This window comes from Narcine bancroftii, chromosome 3 (genome assembly GCF_036971445.1).
Source record: "Narcine bancroftii isolate sNarBan1 chromosome 3, sNarBan1.hap1, whole genome shotgun sequence".
Taxonomy (NCBI): domain Eukaryota; kingdom Metazoa; phylum Chordata; class Chondrichthyes; order Torpediniformes; family Narcinidae; genus Narcine; species Narcine bancroftii.
In genome coordinates, this window is record NC_091471.1 from 67,870,169 (window position 1) to 67,891,939 (window position 21,771).

At 37.6% G+C, this 21,771-nt stretch overlaps 1 protein-coding gene across 3 annotated transcripts in view; it reads left to right on the forward strand.

Annotated features, from left to right (window-relative positions):
• Window positions 1-21,771, forward strand: part of pik3c3 (phosphatidylinositol 3-kinase, catalytic subunit type 3) — a 155,634-nt gene that overhangs the window by 78,375 nt on the left and 55,488 nt on the right. For all 3 annotated transcript variants that reach the window (XM_069924228.1, XM_069924229.1, XM_069924230.1), the window contains 6 exons: window positions 1,431-1,518; window positions 1,901-1,968; window positions 4,201-4,306; window positions 5,556-5,672; window positions 8,132-8,263; window positions 19,643-19,771. In XM_069924228.1, coding sequence (XP_069780329.1) covers window positions 1,431-1,518; window positions 1,901-1,968; window positions 4,201-4,306; window positions 5,556-5,672; window positions 8,132-8,263; window positions 19,643-19,771 — 640 coding nt within the window. The remainder of the gene's footprint in view (window positions 1-1,430; window positions 1,519-1,900; window positions 1,969-4,200; window positions 4,307-5,555; window positions 5,673-8,131; window positions 8,264-19,642; window positions 19,772-21,771) is intronic.

A 21,771-nucleotide genomic window follows, 5' to 3' on the forward strand; every position in this document is an offset into this window, starting at 1 on the left:
AGTTCTGATTGTCTCCTTACAAAAAGCTATGGAGAGGTTTGGAGAGGAGATTTACCAAGATGTTGCCTGGATTGGAAAATGTTTCTTATGAGGGAAGGTTAGCAGGACTTGGGCATTTCACTTTGGAATGCAGAAAGGTGAGAGGTGACAATGAGATCTACAAGATTGAGAAACATAGATAGGATGGACAGCCACCACCTTTTTCCCAGGGTGACAGTAGCAAACACCAGAGGGCATAGAACAAAGCGAGGGGAGGAAAGTTTAGGGAAGACGTCAAGGGTAAGTTTTTTTTTTATATACACAGAGAGTAGTGAATGCCTGGAAAATGTTGTCCAGGTTGGGTGTGGAGGCTGGTACAATAGGGCATTTAAAAGACTCTTTGACAAGCACATGGATGAAATCAAAACATAAGGTTATGAGGCAGGGATGGTTTAGATTTTAGAGGTTTATGTATGTCGGCACAACATAGTGGGACAAATGGGCTGTACTGCATTGTAATGCTCTATGTTCCATGGCCTAACTCAGGGAGATGCAGCATGGATACTAGCCTTTATCTCCACCTACACTAATTCCATTTGTCTGTTTTGAGACCATATCCATCAATTTTAAGTGTCTGCCCAAATAGTCATTCTATCTGATTCTACTTCTGTTGCCTTGCAGTATGTTACAGACATCAATCACTTTCTGTGCATTTAAAAATGAAAAAATGCAGAACCCTGAGGTCCTCTTTAAAACTCCTTACTCCAATCTGAAGTAAAACACTGCTGGAGAAACTCAGCAGGTCAAACAGTGTACTTTGTATAGCAAAGATAAAGATACAGTACATTACCAACATTTATGCATCATACCTTGATGAAGGACTCAAGTTGGTTATGTACTTTATTGTTATCTTTGCTATGTACACTGTTTGGCCTGCTGAATTTCTCCAGCATTGTGTTTTTTACTTCAACTATGGTGTCTGCAGACTTTTGTGTTTTACTTTTAACTCTAATTTTAAACCTGTGCACTCTTGTTTTTGATATTCTTACCATGGAGAAGAAAAGTTGCATACATTTCTAGCTTAACTTCCCTGACTTGTATTCAATCCTGGTATGAAATGGGATATGTTGGAAAATGTGTCTAAATATTATTTACTATGCCATAACTTTATTCAGCTGAATTGAGCAGTCTTCATATTTGACTAGAATTTCAATGAAAGAAACAGTAAAACCCCTGTTATCTGGAATTCAAGTAACAGGCAGCCTCAAGCAACCAGTTAGTTTGCCAATCATACAACATACAACCTCTACTAACCAGAAAATTCACTTATCTGGCATCTAAAAGTATCAATTTTACATCATTCATTTTTAAGTGCTTATTAATGATGTTTATTACTATGGTGTTTGATTAATTCAATGAAATTGATTCATGGATTGAACTTTCTCTTGTAGCTCTCAAATAATCACCAGTCAATTTCCACCAGTATCATCTCCTCCAGCTACTAAGACTAAAGATGCAACAGATGGAGAAAACCTTGAGGTGAAAGAAATTATTGCAAATTCTTAAATACAGGAGTAATACCTATTTTAATTTATCCTCTGTTTACTGAAATTTAATAATGTGTTCTTAATTATGGATTTTATGAATTTGGAAAGGTGAGTGAATTATTTGACACCATCTCATTATAATACTAATTAAGTAAGTTAGCAGAAAATAACAGAAAAAATTATGTTGACACAAAGAAAAAATCCCAAAAAATCGAATATGAAGATGATCGTGATGAGGTGATATTGAGTGAAAGGAATTAAATGCTTAAATTACAATTGGAATTTATGCGGCACTAATGTAATGATAGAATTATTAGCATTTTGTCATGCACTTCATTGAATTGTGATGTGACATTTCTTCTCTCCTCCTTCAGCAAGACCTCTGTGCATTTCTAATATCACGAGCTTGTAGGAATTCTACTTTAGCTAATTATTTATACTGGTAAGTGAACATTTTTTTTATTTTGGTAATAACCTTTATGTAGAAATAAGTCAGAAAAATAGCACATAGTTACAGCACAGAATGGAGCTCCCAACTTGTCTTTGCTCACTAAATTGTCTATTTAAGCTAGTTCCATTTGCCCTTATTTGGCTGATATCCCTCTGAACCTTTAATATCCATGAATCTGTCTGATTGTCTTTTGAACATTTCCTCTGGCAGTTCATTCAGTATACCAACCACCCTCTGTATATTTAAAAATAAATATGTATATAGGTGCCTTTCATGTCTTCTTTAAATCCTTTCCCTCTAAGCTTTCATCAGTAACCTCTAGTTTTAACTCCCCTACCTTGGGGGGGGGGGGGGGGCTAGGTGGGGGGGGGGGGGGAAAAGACTATGACTACTTGCATCATCTTTGCCTCTCGTGATCTTGTATAACTCTATTAACTTTCCTTGGGGGGGGGGGGGGTCCTATCTATACAACCTCACATTGTAACTCAAGCCTACCAGGCCTTTTCTGCACTGTTTCCATCTTAATGACATATCTTCAATAGCAGAGTGGTTTCCAAGGGCCTTTAACATGTTCTTTTTTTCTATTGAGTTAAATTGCAGAGTATGACATAAATAAGAGTAGTTTTCTGAATTTTGCATGTTCTTTAACTTTGTTGAGCATTTCTCATGTATTTTTGTTCTTTTTGCTTGGCATCAAGCTTTAATTTAAAACTGTGGCTTTAAAACTTCCCCCCTATGCCATATGTGCTCTGTCATTAGTAAGGGATTGCTTAAGGTGGCATATGAGTGGAAAGAAAAAGTTTGAAGACCACTGTTTTAATTGTTCCTAATTGACTTGTTATGTGCACAGTTTCATAACTCCAAAGGAAATGCACCAATGACTATTTTTCTCAAGCAAAATATTTCAGCAACAATTGGGTCTAGAGCAGTGGTTCTCAACCTTCTCTTCCCACTCACATACCACCTTAAGCAATCCCTTACTAATCACAGCACGTTTGGCATAGGGATTGCTTAAGGTTGAATGCGAGTTTAGGGGGGCAGTTTGAAAACCACTGATTTAAAGCCCTGAGGGAAGAAGGAAAATTATTTTGAGGACCATGTTCTTCAAGTTGATGCAGAGGCATCAAGTTGGTTTTGATCGTTTACATTTCCACTGAGAAAATGAGTTGAATTGAGATGACCATGTTCTGGGATTCAAAATCTGATCTCAACAACTGGACACTTTCATCCTTGCAGGGTGCACAAGGATGTGGAGAGAGCTGAACAATAGGCCATATCAAGCACATTAGGGAAGAACCGTGTAAACTAGAAATGAACAGAGAAAGGGATATTAAGAAACACTCATTCTTGATTTTATTGAGTCATAAAAGATCCAGAGTGGGCATGACAAATTTGGAAATGTTTTATCTGGAAGGAGAGGTTTGAATAAGGTGAAACAGTTTTAAGATAAGAGACCAGACATTTAAAACAGAGGTCTGTAGGCATTTATTTTTACAGAGACTGGTAAATCTTTGGAATAATTTACACCAAGTGATTGTGGAGGTGAGATAATTAGAAGCATTTAAGGTGGAGGTTGAAAAAATTTGAAAAATGGGGGAAATGAGGGCTTTAGGGAACTGGCACAGAACCAGTGTTGTGGCTAGCATAGATCAACTATGTTCATAATGGAAGGACAGACTTGAGGGTTCAGGTGCCCCACTCTTCCTTGGGTATTTCTGCTTTCTTGAAAATGGATAAATCCTCAGTCCTGAATGAAAAGTATCATGGGTATATTTTGGGAGAGAAAATGGCAGGGAGTATATACTCAAAGGAATGATGATCACTTTCCAATCTTCATTGGCCAGAGGACTGAAACTTGATTATTGCAATCACAGTAATTTTGCAAAATCAAGGACGAACTCAAGGCCAGTTAGCTGGACATCAGTGAGAGGCAAATTATTGTGGAAAGACTACATGTATTAACATTTGGAGTGATGCAAGTTAATCAAGGAAACTTGATGTGGATTTGATAAGAAGAGATCATGTCTGTCTAATATTACCTCCTTTTGAGGGAAGTCTTATTGCAACTATACAGAGCATTGGCAAGACCACACTTAGTGTATTGGATATTATTATAGTCTCATTATTTGAGGAATATTATACTTACATTAGACACCAGTTATCTTTTGGGCCTGCTATTCATATAGTCTTTCTCAAACAGTAATTTTTTCTTGATTTCCCTAGGTATGTTATTGTGGAATGTGAAGATCAAGACACTCAACTACGGGATCCTAAAACTCATGATATGTATTTGAATGTGATGAGAAGGTTTAGTCAAGCTTTGCTGAAGGTACTATGAAGATTTTTTTAAATAACTTTCTAGGGTGGAAAGGATATATGTAAATAAAATGTAAAAATAAAATGTGGGAGTTTTAAAAAATAAAATAAAATATGGAAATAATGATCTCAAATAGCGCTAACAACTCTTCATCGGAACTGGGAAAGATTATTAAAAATATTTAAGATGCAACAAAGTTTGCAGGTTGGTGAATAGTGAAGGATAGAACAGAAGAGAAGAATGATATGAGAGATTATGGCAAAATAGTTAATAGTACAACAAGGAAGACATTATAAAGGGATTGAAAGTAACAAAAGAGTAATTGTTTAAAAAAATGTTCAAAATGGGGAGATAATGAATGTTCATCAAACAATCTGTGGGTGGAACTCAGCAGGTTGAACACCACAAGTGGGAGTCTGTGTTTCAGGCTGGAATCCATCAAGACTTGATCTCGATGAAGGATTCCAGCCTGAAATGTTAACCATTCTTTTTTTTTCCTCATATTGATGGTACTTGACCTGCTGAGTTTCACGAGAAGATTGTTGCTCCAGAATCCTGCATCTATAGTCTCCCATGTATCACCTGTTTTTAGAGTATACTTTCCAATTGGAGCTCTGTATATAGGCATTTTTTTTGTTGAGTTGCAGATATGGAAAGTCTGAAAGAGAGCATCTACTGTTCCAATTCATCTTTTATAATATGCTAATTGACTGTGGTCTTCCATTTCTTAATTGATTTGTTGACAAATGCTCTCCTTGTGCCATTGTGATAGAAACAAACTACTATCATTTTTACTTTGTGAAAACAATGCAATAAGGGAACGTTGCTAACATATTGACATACTGAGTTTAATTTGACAGGGAATTATAAATACAGTGAAACCCTGATTTTTATGCGCCCCGATTTAATGCAAATTCGGATATAGCGCGATGAGTCATTGGACTTGGATGTCGGACTCCTTGCTTGATTTAAAATACATACAGAATAACTGGGATTTTCCAAATAAGGGAGAAATGGAAATGATGCAGGTATGCAAATTAAACAGGGAAATATAGTGAAACTCCGATTTAGCGCAACTCCACTTTTTTGTGATGAGGTTTTATGGACCCCGCAGCGATCGTGTTATAATGAGTATTTCCCTGCTACTTAAAAAAAAAACAGTGATATTGTCACTCAGTCGAACAGAACTGAATTTTTTTTAGTTTGAAGAGTCACAAAAGGCCTATTCATAAAATATTTGTTTTAACCTGCGTCTTTTCAGGGTGATAAAAATGTGAGAGTTATGCGCTCCCTTTTAGCTGCTCAACAAACGTTTGTGGATCGACTGGTGCAACTTATGAAAGCAGTTCAACGAGAAAGTGGGAATCGGAAGAAAAAGGTATTTTCACCAATGGCTAGTCACTTCAGCAAAGCAAATGTGAAGAGAATGGCAATTCTTAATCTTCTAAAATACTTATTACAACCAAGTAAAGGGAACATGATTTTATTAGATGTCCATATTTAATATTGGGAAATGTATATACAGAGATGTATCATAGAGTTCATCAAGTTTATCATTGTTGTGGTTCTTTAAAAAAAGATTGGCTTTGTACAAAAATGATTTTCATGCCAAATATTTTAAATAAGATCAAGTCATGTTTATTGTCATCTGCTTGTACAAGTACAACCTGACAAAACCACGTTCTCCATTCCTCTGTGCAAAACGTGCGCACACATGCAGCCAGGCATTACACACTTCTAGACAAATCATACAGATACAGGACCAGTATTATAGCTATAAAAATAAATAAATAAATATTACTTTGTTCAAATGAGGGTCTCAGATGTTTAATGCAAGGAGTTACTGCCCGTGGAAAGAAGCTGTTCCTCAGCATGATGGTCCTGGCTCTAATTCTCCTGTATCGCTTCCCAGGGCAAGCAGCTGAAAGATGCTGTGTGCAGGGTGGAAGGGGTCCTCAATGATTTTGCACGCCCTCTTTAAACCACAATCCCGATAAATCGCATGGATGGGGGGGAGAATGAACCCAGTGATCTTCTCTGTTGCTTTCATGGTCTTTTGGATTGACTTCCAATTAGATGCTCTACAGCAAATGATGCAACTGGCCAGGACTCTCTCGATAAAGCGCTCCAGTAGAAAGTTGACAGAATGATGGCCAGTATCCTTGCCTGCTTCAGTCTACTAAGGAAGTGCAGTTGCTATTGCACCTTCCTGACAAGTGAGGAAATGTTATGTATCCAGGATAGGTCACTTCTTCAGTAGCAAGTTCTCTGAGGAACTTGGTGCTCTCTACTCTTTCCACTATTGAGCTATTAATGTATTATGGAGCATGGTTGTGACTGGTCCTCCTGAAATCCACAATCATCTCTTTTGTCTTGTCCACTTTGAGACTTGTGTTGTTGTTCTTGCACCATTTCACTAGAATTTTCACCTCTTTGTACTTCATCTCTGTTGTTGCTGATGAGAGCAACTACTGTCGTGTCATCTGCAAACTTGATGACGGTTGGAACTGTGTCTGGCATAGCAATCGTGGGTCAGTAGCAGGCTGAGAACACGTGCCTGAGGTGTGTCAGTGTGATGGTGGTCAACGTTTTGCTGCCAACCCGATCAGACTATGGTCTTAAGGAAGTCAAAAATTCCATTACAGGGAAGGGGTGTGGATCCCAGCGAGGACGATTTCTCTACTAGTCTCTGGGGTAAGCTGAAAGCAATGAACATCAATCTGCTGTGTGAGTTGTCATTCTCCAGGTGGGTCTGCACAGAGTGGAGGGACAAAGGCTAGAGCATCGTTAGTGAAACAATTCCATCTATAGGTGAATTGAAATGGGTTCATTGTCACTTTGATGCATTCCATCATGGGCAGTAGTTGTTGAGGCCTGTTACTGTCACTCTCTTTGATACCTGGATGATGGTGACTCCTTTCAAACCTGCAGAGACGATGGACTGCTGCAATGACATCTTGTAGATCTCTATAAAGACCTCCAGCAGTTGGTCAGCACAATACTTCTGTATCCAGTTGGGTATGTTGTGTGGTCCCACTGCCTGGTATGGGTTCACCCTGGATAGGATTCTCCCCACCTCACCCATGGCTATGCAATGGACCTGTTACTAAGAGAGAGAGGGAGCTTTATTTGGCATCAGCCTGTTCATCTTGTCTTACTGTGATAGATGATCACTGTGGCCAGAAGAAAATCATCATTGTTGGTGACTTGCAAGAGCCTCTTATGATCTGTTCTTATTTTGATTCCTTGCCACACACGCATTATGTCACCAGAGACTATGGATCCTCTGTGTGTACCTACACTTTGCCTTCAAGATTGCATGTGAAAGTTCGGACCTGGCTGATCTTAATGCCAACTTGTCTCCTCCTATGAAGGTTGCAGCTTGAGCTCTGAGAAGTGTACGGACCTCTGTGTCCAACTAAGGTTTCTGATTAACCCTGTTTTTGTAGCATTTTATCTCTGAAATCTTTGATACGCTTGTCAATGCTTATATAGATGTTTTAGCTTGCCACCTTCCTGAAACAGCTGCAGTCTGTGGTCTCAAAGCAGTTCTGTAGTGTTGCTATGGACCCCTTCCCTCCATAGCCACATCCCGAATTCCCTGCAAAATGACTGTGCTTCCAGCAGTCTGCATGCCAGGGTTAGCAAGAATATCTAAGGTGGAGGCAAGGGGCAGCCTTGAATGCACCAGAGACAGTGGTATACTCCTGATCTAGGTGGCAAAATTGATAAGCTGGTGGTTCTTCTGCCAATCTTCTTTCACAATCATTTTATGCTAGTTCTGATAACTCAGATTGACTTTCCTGATAATGAGATGCATCTGTTCTTCCCTTCCAGATCGAAAGGCTGCAAGCATTGTTAGCAGACAATGAAAAAGTGAATTTATCAGAGATCGAGCCAATACCTTTACCTTTAGAGCCGCAAGTTAAAATTAGAGGGATAATCCCAGAAAAAGCAACGCTGTTTAAGGTAAACATGGGTATAGCTGTATTATGTGTGCAGTAATAATGATTTTTATTTAACAGTTGCACTACTTTGTATAAAATAACATTTCTGTTTTTAAACTCCAGGCAAAACAAAAAAAGTTGTCTGAGGAATTTGGTGGGTCAGGCAGTAAACACCAGGTCAAGACTCTTCAAGACTGAATGTGAAGAGGGAAGATAGTTACTATAGATGGAGAGGGAGGGGGAGGGGTGAAACAGAGCCCAGTTGGTGATTGGTGGATCAAGGATGGGTGATGGACAGAAGGAGCCAGGAGAAGGAGGAGAATGGAGTTGGCAAGTGAATGACTGGTGGCAGACATAATCAAAGGGAAAATGAGAGTAGATGGAGTGGGTAGGGTGAAGGTGGACACAGCTGCTGACTACCTGGCTTCATCTACCCCATTTTTATGTCTCCTTTCTTCTTTCTCTATTTACCTGCCACTTGCCTCTATCTTCTAACTCTACCTCCTATGTCCTCCACCTGATCCCTGTATTTCCACTCCCCCCCCCCCCCCTTTTTATACTGGTTATCTTCTCCCTCCACATTCTGTCTTAATGAAGGGTTTCAATCTGAAACATTAAAGCTTTATTTCAGTCTACATATGCTGATACTCCGCTTAGTTCCCCAAGCATTTCGTTCTTTGCTCCATATTACAGCATCTGCTCTCCATTGTGTCGCCTTTAACTCTGGTGATCTTACCCTGGCTGATAAATTGCAAGAAAATAACATTATCATTGAGATCAAACCTTGCACTCCATTATTGTGCATGCCTGAAAGAGTGGGATTGTTTTTTCTAGGCATATCCAACTAACCTAATGAAACAATGCCTTCCCTTCCCAAAGAAAAACACATAATGTTGAAAAAAACTTCACTAGGTTCTGTTTCCATTTCACATTTTCAACTTCAGCAATTTTTAAAATTTCAATCTTCCATTCCCAAGTAATTGATCCCCAATTTTTAATTTTTAAATAACATTTATTAACGTTGTAACGAGTCCAAAGGACCTCAAAACCCGGCAGCAATAGATATTCACCATGACAAATGGTTACTTAAACAAAAGTTGTTTTTAGTTATCTTTAAACATGAGAACAGAATCGAACTTTAACTTATCTCAACTAAACCCAACTTAACCCCCTTCTAATTCTAAGCGCACGTGTATGTAATGTGTGTGTAAATTTAAGAAAAGTTCTTTGGTTCACAGTTCAATCTCATTTCTCATTCTTCCAAGTTCTCTGGTTGCAGGCAATTCTTATACTGTGCACAGATTTTAACATGTATAAAGTTCACCAGGCTTTGGTGCTCGAAAGGTAAATATTTACCCCTCAGGAAGGTTCTTGTTGGTTTGCAGAGAGAGATGTGTTGTTCCAGGATTTGCACAACCATTAATCAATGTCTTGCTGATGAAACTTGCCTCATCAGGGTTCTCCAGATGGTAACCTCTTTGTTTCAGGCATCCACAGAGTTCCTTTCTGTTCCACTTATTCCAAGAGAAACATCAGACAGATAGCACTTCCAGCCATCCGCCTCTCTGGAGCTTCAGTTTCAGTTCCAACAAGCTTCTCTTGGATTGTTACAGCTGTGTGTCTCTCTCTCCATCTCAGATTCCAACTCCCAGCCACATGTCCTTCTCTCTCTCACTTGCAAAACCCCCTCCTTCTCCAGCAAACAATAGGAGTCAGTCTTCTGCTCCCATCTGTTGTTTTAGGTAAACAAACCTCTCAAAGACCTTTGAGTGAGCACTTTGCATAGAGGTCAAAACTCTTGCAAAAATGTCCAACGCAGACAACCTGACTCCGGTTGTTCTTCCAAGACAAATTCAACTTAGTAAGAAATTTAGCATTTCCAAGTTTATCAATACAGTCATCTATTCTTGGAATAGGATAAGCATCTGTTTTAGTTACTGAATTAACCTTCCTGTAATCTGTACATAACCTGACAATTCCATCTTGGTACTAGAATACAAGGAGAACTCCAATCTGAGTTTGAATGTCTAATAATATCATTTTTCAACATGTACTCCACCTCCTGATCCATGATTTTATTTTTCTAAATGTTTATTCTGTATGGGTGTTATTTAATGGGACTTGCTTCTTCAACTTTCACAATCTTGGTAAATCACTGATGTCCTTTTTGGAACATCAGGAACAGATTTGTAAATTTTAAAGTTAATTCCTTCAACTGCATCTGTTCTTGTGACTTAAGATGACCTAACTTTTCCTCCAAATTTTATAAAGTTGCTGAGTTAGACAGGTGCACAGGAACCATTGTTTCTTTAAAGTTACCCTCACAAGATTTTGTTTCCATAAATCTTATGATCCAATACTTCCTCAATCCTGTCAACAGTTAACACCTCTGATACAGATTGTTCTCCACTACCATTATCCTCATAATAAAGTTTCAACATATTTATGTGACAAACCTGAGTTTTATTCCTCTTCTATCTGGAGTGTTAACAACATAGTTAACATCATTGAATTTTGATTTAACTATGTACTGAACATCCTCATTAACCCACTGTTCTTTTATCAAGATCAATGGCCCTCTAAACTGATGTCCAAACACAATTTCAAAAGGGCTGAAACCTAATGACACCAGCTCAGCCTCCCTTGCTGCAAATAACAATAAATGAATAAATTAATGTTTTCCATTCTCAAAACAATAAATTTTCATCATGTTTTTAAGAGTAGAATGAAATCTTTCCAAAGCTCCCCGAGTTTCAGGATGATATGCAGATGAAGTGATCTGTTTTATTCCCAACTCATAAATTAACTGTTGAAACAACCCAGACATAAGTTAGATCCTTGATCACTCTGAATTTCTTTAGGTAATCCGAAAACTGTGAAAAATCTTTCCATAGTCTTTACCAACGTTTTGGCTTTAATATTCCTTAATGGTATAGCTTCAGGAAATCTCGATGCTGTACACTTAATTGTTAACAAGTACTGATTTCCAGACTTAGTTTTCGGCACAATAACCCTTGTGAAAGGTTCCCCAACAACTGGAATAGGTTGTAATGGACCCACTGGAGGACCCTGGTTAGGTTTCCCCACAACCTGACAAAAATGACATGTCCACCACCAATTTACAACATCCTTCCTCAAACAGGGCCAGAAAAAAGTCTCAAACTCTTATTCATGGTTTTCTTTACACCAAGATGACCACCTAAAGGTGTACTGTGGGCTAAATTAAAAATATCATTCTGGTAATTTCTTGGAATAACCACCTGATGAATCAACCCCCCCCTCCCCCCCCACTCTTCATTAGCAGGAATATCAAGAGGTCTCCATTTTCTCATCTACAAATCACCCTTTAAGTAATAACCACAAGCCATTTCTTCTGTTCAGTTACTGCTTTATCTGTTAAGTCAACAAGAGTTGAATCTGCTTTCTGTAGATAAATTAACTCTTTCCTTGACAAAGAGAAATCTTTACTCTCACAATTACCCTACTCTTTCAAAACCATTTCAGAAGCACTGGGCAAGTCTCTGTCAACTGGATCTTCTTCATCTCTCAATAATTTGTTAAGACACCGACCTTGTTGCAGCACATGCAGGATATATATCACCATTCTCTTCCACCTCATCCTTCCTAGGCCTACTTGTTAATCTCAAAACTGACTCAACTTTATCCGCTGCCAAATCATTCCCTAATAAAAATGAGACCCCTTTCATGGGTAACTTCGAAATTACTCCTACCACAGCAAGTCCTTTAACTAACTCTGAATTTAGCACTATAATGTGAAAGATATTGACTCCACCTCACCTCCAGAGATAAAACACCTTATACCAACAATGACTGTGTAGCACCAGTATCTCTAAGAATTTTAACTGAAACCTGTGATTCTCCTTCCTTTACTGAAACAAAACCCTCTGAAACAAAAGGTTTGAAAACATCACTGACATGCTTCTCAGGTTTGCAACATCTGCTCTGCCCAAATTCAACTGTTTGAATACATGCTTCTGGTAAAACCTTATTTTCTCTTGTTTTTCAGTACTAGACAATTTGCAATAACATGACCAGGTTTTTTACAAAAATGACATACAAATCCAGAAGTTCTGTCCTTTCCAACCTTCGCTCCAGGTTTAATTTCAGGCTTACTATCCTGCTCCATATTAATCCTCTGAACAGGCTTATTAATCTGTTCCACATTAACTTTCTGAAAATGCCTACCATTCTGAAATGTATTTTTGTGAATCAGCGCAAATTTGTCTGCTAATCAAGCTGTTTGTCGCCTCGTCCCCACATTTCTCTCATCCAGGTATAATTTAATCTCCTTTGGGACACTCCTTTTAATTTCCTCAATTAACATCAATTCTCTCAATCTGTCAAAATCATCATTTATTCCTTTTGAGGCGCACCAACGGTCATTAAAGTCCACTTTTCTTTTGGCCATCTTGAGTTTTCAGCAAGCTGAAAATAGGTATCTATATCTCCCTCATCAAAAGGATGCACTAAATTTACCTCTCTACTAGCCAAAAACATCTCCCCAGGAGTTACAGCCTCAGTTCTCTTACTTTCCTTCCTTTCAATTTTAATCCTCTCTAATTGATACAAACTTTCCCTTTCAATCTTATCCAAGTCATATTTTCTGTCTTTCAGCTAACTCTAACTCATATCTCTGTTTTTCAGCTTCCTCTGCCTGATATTTCCTCTCTTTGCTTTTCAGTCTCTTCTCTTTGTCTTTCAGCCTCTTTTCTTTACCTTTCAGTTTGGTCTGCCTCATTGTCTCTGTTTCTCAGCCTCCAACACCCTCCATTTTTCTATTTATTCTTCCACCCTCAATTTCTCCAATTCCATTGCAATTCACCAGATCTATACTCAACAAATTTTACCTCACATATAATATTTCACATAATCCTCTCTATTTGTACTTTCCTCATTCATTGTTTAACTTCAGTCAGTATTAATGACTTAGAAATAACCATCCATTGCTGCTGTTTTTCACACTCAAGCTTTAAATTAGCTTGGGGGAAAAAAAAAATAGACTAATAACCCACAAAACTCATGTTCAATCGAGTGGACAAGTTCCCATAAAATGTTATAAGCCCAAAGGATTGCCAAAACCTAGCAGCAATACATATTCACCATGACAAATGGTTTATTAAACAAAAGTTGTTTTTAATTATCTTTAAACATGAAGCAATCAAACTTTAACTTATCACTATTAATGTAACTAACCCAACTTAATCCATTTCTAATTCTAAGTGCACATGTATGTAATGTGTGTAAATTTAAGAAAAATTCAGTTGTTCTTCCAAGACAATAGTCTATTCATTTCATGACATCATTTCAATTAGCACCTACATGTGAAATGTACATAGCATTCTCTGTAGTTTCTGTAAAGTCACTGAATATGAATTTTTCAGTATTTCAAATAAGATCTGTTTTAAAGTGTGTGTGTATATATATAAATATATAACCAATTCTAATTTTACCAATTTATCTCCCAAAAACATTCCCAAATATTACCTCACAATGGTAACAGGCTATTCTGGCCCATGCCACCAGATTACCCCAAATAACCTAAACCATTAAGGGAGGAAACCAGATCACCGGGAGGAAACCCATGCAGATATGGGGAGAACCTACAAACTTCTTACAGATAGAGCTGGATTCCAACCCAGTTCATTGGCACTGAAATAGTGTTGCCACTCTAATTAATCATGTCTTGTTTCTATTTCAAATTTCCAGCTTCTGTATTTATTTATTTTTATTTTCAGTCTTCCTTTCATAAAGTTATTTTACAATCAAGCAGACTGTATAGATATTTGGGAAAAAACTAAGTACAAGCAGTAGAATCAGGCAGTTTTGTCACCCTCAATCTTCCTCATTATTTCAATAACAGGTTCCAGCAAATACTGTGTTAATTTGTAGATGTCAGCAAAGGGCACCATGTAAATTTGAAAGAGTACTGTGTCATAGGTAGATCTTTTATTGAAAGGTGAATGTGAGTGTCAATGGCAGTAGGTAATTTGCATGGACTCAATAGCGTACCTTGTCGAACCCTGACAGTAGGAATATTTGTTCAATAAAATGGTACAATAATGAATAGTGTTTTTTTTTTAAAAGTAATGGTATTTTCCCAAATCGAGTTTGGATAAATTGAGGATATTAAATGTTGAATTTAATATTAGATATAATTATTTTATTCAACTTGTAATCCTTGCTACATGAAGACCTATGAAATTCATTTCCACTGATCACTGAAAAGGCAAATTTAAATTATTTTGTCTTGACATTTTGAGATTACTTTTCAATAAAGTTATACATTTAAATTCATTATTTGCATTTTATTCAACACCATTTTATTTCACATTTCTTTTTGAAGTGTAATAAGGTTACAAATATTGAACCTACTTGATTACAAATGTCTAAATAGTTCCAACTAGAGATTAGGTTATTGTCCAATTTTTTTTATTACTGAAACAAATTAATGCATTAGTCATGGAATTGTGTCAGGATCACGTGTTTTCTGGTGGTGGGTTTGAGGGGAAAGCTCTTGAAAGTTAGATTCTTATCAAAAATGTGCACAGAAGAGGTACTGGATGGAAAATGTAGTCCCTTTTTGAAGAGGGATAATCTTGGAAATTGTAGACCAGTGAGTCTTGCATCAATGGTGGGCAAACTATTGGAGAGGATTCTTATGGACAGGATTTGTAGGCATTTGGTGAGATGCGAGTGATATTTGAATACATACAAGATGTATGCGCATATAACCCCCCACCTCCACCCCATTTCATCAGGGAATATAAAGATGTTTTTTAATGTATTTACAAATAAGTTGGCAAACAGGTTCCTCCTGCACCTCTTGCGTTGCTGGCAGGGGGCCACTGTGGTTGGCTTCACTGGGTGAAGTGAGTGGTGGTGGAGGCTCTGGAAAGCACAGTCTTGCACTGCTGACAGGGGCTGCTGTAGTTGGTCTTCTCACCATGGGAAGTGAGCAGCGGCTTTGGAAAGCATGGTTTTGTAGGTCTTGATGCCATAAAATACATTGGTGTTTTTTTTTTTTTTAAACACAGTGTGGTGGGTACCTGGGATTCATTGCTGGGTTAGTCATGGTGGCAGCTGGTATAATATAGACATTAAAGAGACTCAGGCACATGGATAAGAAAAAGAGAGTGATATGGGTTTAAGGTAGGGAAAAGTTAGATATTTGTGGGCTGAAGGACTCATAATGCATTGTGTGCACAAGGCTTTTTTTCAAAAACAAAACATCGCTTTTATATGGTGCCATTAATATAATGTTGTAAGGTGATTCATGGCAAATGCATGAATAAGCACTTTACCATGGGCCCGTATGTCTCTCGGCGTGGCCCAATGTCAAGTTCATAACACCCGGCCTTGTAAGGAGATATTAGGTTCAATGATAAAATGTTTAGTCAAAGAGACAGGTTTTAAGGAGCATGTTTTTTTTCTGAACATTTTAATTTTTCATTTGCATCAATACATACCTAAAATTCTTAATCATATAACAATGTAATAAAAACAATACAAAATCATATAAAAAGATCGATTTACTTATTTATTTTTATCCCACCTCTCTCCTCCTCCCCAAAAGAAAGAGAAAGAAAAGAGAGAAAAAACACTGAATTTATTTATCATTCACTATTTGTATATTCCCAGCATATTATTCTATCCTGTACATATTAATTGGGAGGAGTGGGTGTTATGGACGATGTACATGGAGTTTTGCTGACATAATCCATATATGGTTTCCAAATCATAAAAAAATTCTCAGGTTGATTCCTTAAATTATAAGTAATCTTTTTCAAAGGTATACAATTTTGAATTTCCGTATGCCATCTATCCAACCTTATAAAATTATCTGACTTCCATGTTTCTGCCATAGATTTCCATGCCACCGCTATTGCTACATAGAATTTTTTGTTGATATTTGTCTAACTTCAATTTAATACCAAGAAAAAAATATTCTGGGATCTTGCTATCTGTAAGGAGCATCTTAAAGTGAAAATGGAATTAGAGATGAAAGCAGACAAGGAAAAAAAATCTATTGGTTAAAGCCTTTACAGCTGGAGATGAGATGAGGGATCTTCAAGGCCAGAATTAGAAGTGAGCATACTGTATTTTGGAGGGTTTAAGTTTTGAAAATAATTATGATTGAGAGTAGTGAAGGAACAGGGAGATTTGGAAAAAAAATAGAATAAGAACATAACATAACTCAAGCAATCTTGTTAAAAGCAGCTGTCTTAATTTATCCAGGCTTCATTCTGATGGTTTGACATCTAGATGTTCAATGAGTTGGCAGCTTGATATGCATACCTGAATGTAATTATAGGAAAAACAGGGATTCATTTCGATATGATTGGATTAAAAAATATCTGAATAGGTAATAACTTGTCTTCAATACAAAAGCATCAGAACTGTGGTAGACAGTTATCCAGCTGATGAATATCTAATGGTCATTCAATGCATTACAGGAGTATACATTTTTATAGAGTATAAAATGATGATTTCTGCTTCAGAGAGCAATTGATACTTAATACATCTTGCACCAATTTTTATCCAACTTTGTATCTTATCAAGATGCCTAGTCAGCATTCTGGTTAGTACCATTGGGATGTAACCAGGTTTTTATATTTTGCTGTAAGTGCATCAATTAATAAGCCTGATGAGTTATAATTTGAATGGAATGGGTGCTAAGATTTTATTTTATTCCAGATTCTCTGTTCACCCTCCCTGGTCAGTTTTGCTACTCAGCCCAGTAATAAACCTAATACTCAATGGACCAGGTAGTGTCAATAAACACTTTGACACTGCTGCTACAAGCTGGCTATCATGCCTTTTCAATGCTCTGCTTACCTTCTGAATGCTACTGAGGCAGCTTGGGGGATAATTTTTCATCCTCCTTTAATTACCCCAAGCGTTGAGAACATGGAAACTGGCTGAACGGCAAAAATGGCGATTGAATGTAACATCAGGATGATGTTGTTTGTGCGCACCATTTTGTACGGGATTTTCAAAAGAACAAACAGAAGTCTCAAATCAGCAATAAACCTACACACAAGCTAAAATAGTAATGTCTGAAAATTAGGGCAACAACAAAATCCGGGAGCTCCTGACCATCAAAGCTCAAGAGGAAATCAAACACCAGATGAACGGTACAGTTGAAGGTTGAAAAGACGTGACATTTACTGCACATGAATTGATAATATTTAAAAATTGTCACTCAGGCTGAGATCTTTACCAGGAGTTGTGCTCAACAACAGCTTGAAGAAGAATAGAGTTCCACCTTTTCTGATTATAGTAGGCTCGAGCATCTTCAAGGGGGGCAATGATGGGAATATGTGTGCCATCAATGGCAGAAGCGCACATTAGATACCCCCCCATTATGCAAATGAGAACTTTGTCTCCTGAAGACATGCAACATTTGGCAATTGGACAAAAGGTTTGGCTAGGGCCGCCCTCAATGCTCCAGTAACCTGGAGTACCAGCACACTCAGAAAATACAACTTGGGGTTGCATACCACCACAAAGCAACAGTGAGTCTAAACTGAGGTTCCAGAGCTGTCGCCAGTTTGCTGCCTTGGGCCTCAGGTGGGGCTGAATGAGCCCCAAAACAAAGTCGTAAGTGTCCCGAGACATACGGAAATGAGTCCTCCTCTCTCTTCATCAAAATTGTTCAGGTCATTAGACCAGAACACAGGCCTGTGTGGTTTCTCTCTCCTCCACATTCTTCTATTGGAGACCATCATGAATCAACACATAATAACCAAGCATTTCTGTCTACCACATCTAATGTAAGCACGTCTGTCTGTCTTAAACTGCTCCCTGATTCTCTTTAAAATTTCCTCCAATGTATTTCTAATTCAATCAATACATTGTTCACATGCATATGACATTGCATGCATCAAAAGGATGAATACAGTGCGGAGAAGATGCCTGTGTCTGAACATTGTGTCTAGTTCTACATTTTCAATTTGCTAGCAAACTTTTGATTTGTGTTTATCCCAACCTCTTAATCAGTATTGTAGTAGTCTACATTTAGTATCTGAGATATTACACGATTTAACAATTTTATAAACTTTGAGTTGAATTTGTGAAAATTCTATTTACAAGGAAATAACAATTATTATTTTGTTTGAAATATTGATATTTCACGTGAGAATGCTCCATTATAAATAATGTCAGAAAGTTATCCTTTCCAACAAAAAAGGAGTGCACAGATTCTATATTGACCTCAGTTGTTCTGCTCTGACATATGGTACTCTGTAGAATTTGGCTATATTCTGTGTATATGAATTTATTTCGTTTGTGTATCCAGTCCTGGAATGTGAATGCCCCTGATAAGACAGGATAATAAAAACAAAATTCCCTAAATGTCTGATTAGTGATGGTGAACATCAGTCACAAACTGGTGGAGTCAGTGTATAAGGGGATACCCTTGGTGTTAAAACAGAAAATGCTGGAACACTCAGCAGATAAGAGAATATTACTGGGTTGAGATTTGAATGAATAATAGAACATAGATCCTAGAACATTATGGCACAGTACAGGCCCTTTTGCCCATTATGTTGTGCCAACCTATATAAACCTTCTCAAACTAAACCTTCCCTATCTCAAATTTATAACACTTTTTTCTTGCATCCGTGAGCCTGTCAAAGAGTCTTTTAAATGTACCTATTGTATCAGCCTCCACCATCACCCTGGCAATGCATTCTAGGCACCCACTACTCTGTAAAAACAAAAACTTGTCTCAGACTTCTCCCCTAAACTTTCCTTCCTCCATCTTATACAGATGTCTTCTGGTATTTGCTTCTGTTGCCCCAGGAAAAGGTGCTGGCTCTCCACCCTATTTATACCTCTCATATTTTAAAGTTGGAGTAATGTATAATTATAAGTAAAATTGAAGCCAGTTCCTTTGACTTGATTGCTGTCATTGCCATGTCTGTGGGTAGTAGGTTTGCTGTCTTTAAAAAAAAAATGGGGTGTAGCTACATTTGGTACTTTGTGCAGTGCACCTTATTATTAATACAGACTTCATTGCTGAAGTGGGTGTTTAATGGAATTAAATAGGTTGTTTTATCCTTGCAATACTGACAACTGATCATATGAAAGAATCAGAGGTATTGGGGATAAAAGACGAGTTAAAAGTACAGAACTACTTTAGGATAAGTAATCTTTTCAAAGTATTGCCTCACATGAAAGAAACTGAAGAACTGCACATAGAATCAATGCTTCCTTGAGGTTTCAGAACTGTACAGCTGCTCAAAAGATTATGTTCATTTACTATGGAATCTTTTGGAATTCTTCTCATTAAAATGATATTATGAAGGAAAAAAATCACACTGATAATCTTAACAAAACTTTGAAAATAAACTTGTCCTTTTCTTTTGTATTGTTGCAGAGTGCACTAATGCCAGCAAAGTTGATATTTAAAACTGAAGATGGAGGCAAATATCCTGTTATATTCAAGCATGGTGATGATCTCCGTCAGGATCAACTTATCCTACAGATCATCTCACTTATGGACAAGGTAAATATAATGTGCCAGCAGTGAAAACGTGGCTGTTAACTTTCTCATTTTATTTAAAATAATTAACTTTAATTGAAACCTATACAGTTGTGATTTTCATTACAATTTAAGTTTCATACATGGGACACAAAAATGTAAATAATGAATGCAAAGCCACACCCTGAACTAATGTAATACAATTAAAATAGATGATGGAAAAACCCAACACCCAACCCCAACCAACCAATTTTCCCCTGCAACCACTGCAACCGTGTCTGCCTGTCCCGCATCGGACTTGTCAGCCACAAACGAGCCTGCAGCTGACGTGGAATTTTTACCCCCTCCATAAATCTTCGTCCGCGAAGCCAAGCCAAAGAGAAGAGAAAACAGATTAGTTTTGCAGTAGTTTACTCCACCTTTGTCTTTTAATCTGGATGTAATTTTTACTCAAGTCATTTAAACTGCTCTTGTTTCTTTCTTTGGCTTGGCTTCGCGGACGAAGATTTATGGAGGGGGTAAAAGTCCACGTCAGCTGAAGGCTTATACTTGTACTATTCGCAGAGTGAATGTTTATGCCCCAGAGAATGTTGAAAGCAGAGACACTAGGGGGTATAGGTATATGCGTTGTTCCATGAAAATGATAATGCAGGTAGATGAGATAGTGAGAACAATATTTGGCACATATTCAGAACATTTTGAGTAGAAGAGTAGAGGCATTATGTTACAACTGTACAAGGTGTTAATGAGAGCACACTTGGAGTATGGGGTACAGTTCTGATCACCTAGTCACAAGAAAGATATCAATAATTTGAAAAGGGAGAGGATAAAATTCACAAGAATGTTACTGGGACTGGTGGACTTGAATTATGAGAAGAACTAGGACTAGAGAGTAGGATGCTGAGGAGGGAAAACCTTCATCAAATCATGAGATTTTAATGAATAGGCATTGTCCTTTTCTCAGGGTAGAGGAATCTAAAACTACAGAACATAGGTGAAAAAGGAAAGATTTAAAAAGGATCTAAGGGGCATCTCTTATCATATGCAGGATGGTGGTTATATGGAACAAGTTGCCAGATGAAGTGGAAGTGTCTATCAACTTTTTTTAAATTATGTTGAGACAGGTACATGGGGTGACAGGTTGGTTTGTATGGAGAAGCTGAGCGAGATGGCATGTTCCTGTGCTGTAAAACTGATTCTAAGTTGATCTTCATAAATGATAATGTTTATTGTCATAAAGATTGTATAATACAGGTACTCCCCAACTTGCGTCCATCTGCACATGCGACCTAAAGTTTTTTAAAAAGTAAAGAAAAAAATAAAATTTACATGGTATCATGTGGTACTTGACAAACTATAACAGGGATACAGGGCATGTAAAAGCCAAAATGTAAGTACTTACCTTGTTAATCAGTGTCCCGGGGTGCGTAGGCTGGACTGGGCCACCTTCATTCCTATACACATGTGCTGTAGGTTCATATATTGGAGTTCATTTGCCACATGTGCAAAAGTTAGGGTGTTTTACTCACACATGCATCAACCGAAGACTCGCACATGCGCACAGGAATCTGGATGGTCACACCCAGCTTATGTACCCGAGGACGCCAACTAACAAGGTATTTAAAATTATGAAGGTGAAAGGCAGAATAAATGTACATAGGCTTTTTCCACTGAGATGCAAATCAGAGGATGTGGGTTAAGGATGAAAGGGGAAAAGTTTAGGGGGAACAAAAAGTGAAGAAGTTCCCCATAAATATTTTCCATTTTCACCCTTAATCCATATCCTCTGTTTTGTATCTCACCTACTCTTTGTGAAAAAAGCCTAGATAAATTAACTCTGTCTATACCCCTCATAATTTTAAATACCTCCATCAAATCTCCGCTCATTCTTCTTCGTTCCAGGGAATAAAGTCCTAACCTGTTTACCCTTTCCCTGCAACTCAGCTGCTGAAGACCAGGAAACATCTAGTAAATTTTATCTGCTCTCTTTCAGTCTTACAGATATCTTACCTGTAGTTTGATGT